The following is a 1,302-nucleotide window of genomic DNA, read 5'->3' as shown; positions in this document are numbered from 1 at the left end:
TTCCCTTACTGGTGGGTCCGCTGGTGTCTGGTCAAGGTAGAGCTGTCGCTGAAGCTCTTCCCACACTCCTCACACTTGTAGGGCCTCTCCCCGGTGTGGATGCGCCGGTGCCTGACGAGGTGGGAGTTCTGGTTAAAGCCCTTCCCGCAGTCGGTGCAGCGGAAGGGCCTCTCCCCTGTGTGTATCCGCTCATGCAGGAGGAGATGTGAGCTGGTCTGAAACCTCTTCCCACATTCCCCACACTTGTAGGGCTGTTCCCCAGTGTGGATGAGCTGGTGCCTGCAGAGGTGGGAGCTGCGCCTGAAGCTCTTCCCACATTCCCCACACTTGTAGGGCCGTTTCCCAGTGTGGATGCGCTGGTGTTGGATCAGGTTGGAGCTCTGCCTGAAGCTCTTCCCACATTCCCTACATGTGTAGGGTCGTTCCCCAGTGTGGATGTGCTGGTGTTTTAGGAGGTCGGAGCTCTCCCTGAAGCTCTTCTCACATTCCAAGCACCTGTAGGGCCTCTCCCCAGCGTGGACGCGCTGGTGTTTGAGCAGAGTGGAGCTGTAACGGAAGCTCTTCCCACATTGCCTACATGTGTAGGGCCGTTCCCCAGTGTGGATGTGCTGGTGGCTGAGGAGGGTGGAGCTCTCTCTGAAGCTCTTCCCACATTCCAAGCACCTGAAGGGCTTCTCCCTGCTGGGAGGCTGCTCAGGGACCACCAGCTCGGAGCTCCGGCTCAAGCTCCGGCCGCCTTCCCGGCACAGGACGGCTCTTTCCTCCTCCCAGCTCCCTGGGCTGGCTTTGCAGCCCCTCCTCTGGGGGCATCTCCGGGCCTTTTCCTCCCCGCTGCCTTCCTGCGCCAGGGAGCCCTTCAAAACGGCCTCTCCCACCAGGCTCTGCCGGGGGGATTTGTCCTCCGTGCTCTCCGTCCTCAGCTCGGGGCCTGGGGCAGGAAGGGAGAAGGACAGGCAGGGGATTTGCCTCCGGCCCACAGGGAAGGCCAAGCACATCCCCCCCAAATTTGGCCCCCACAGGTACCACAAGACAGGGCCAAAGGGGCACTGACTTTCTCCTCACCTGCCTGGGGGACCTGCGGCTTTTTCCTGTTCCTCACAGCTTCCTCCTCCATCCGCCCAACCTTTGGGAAGGACAAATCCTGCTGGGGGGAAACAAGGGCTGAGCGCTTTGGCTTGGGGGTTCCCCCTGCCCAAGTCCATCTCTGGAACTCACCGGGCATCCTGGGACCATAAAAACCTCCAAAACACCAAGATTCAGCCCAGAAAATCCCAAACCACTGAAAGTCAGGCAAAAACTCCT

The 1,302-nt window shown here is 60.4% G+C and overlaps 1 protein-coding gene across 1 annotated transcript; it reads right to left on the bottom strand.

The window, feature by feature from the left end:
- Positions 1–5: 5 nt before the first annotated feature.
- LOC114071776 (zinc finger protein 239-like) lies at positions 6–1,217 on the bottom strand. Its single transcript, XM_027909631.1, has 2 exons — positions 1,063–1,217; positions 6–928 (listed from the first exon to the last, which is right to left on the bottom strand). Exons 1-2 carry the CDS (start codon positions 1,112–1,114, stop codon positions 6–8), a joined length of 975 nt encoding a protein of 324 aa, XP_027765432.1. The 5' UTR covers positions 1,115–1,217.
- Between the last annotated feature and the right edge of the window lie 85 nt (positions 1,218–1,302).

Source organism: Empidonax traillii, unplaced genomic scaffold, assembly GCF_003031625.1.
Source record: "Empidonax traillii isolate 1590-97213 ecotype Southwest subspecies unplaced genomic scaffold, ASM303162v1 scaffold2270:size29707, whole genome shotgun sequence".
NCBI lineage: Eukaryota > Metazoa > Chordata > Aves > Passeriformes > Tyrannidae > Empidonax > Empidonax traillii.
The sequence above is the reverse complement of the archived record's forward strand: the minus strand, read 5'-3'. Positions and strand labels throughout refer to the sequence as shown.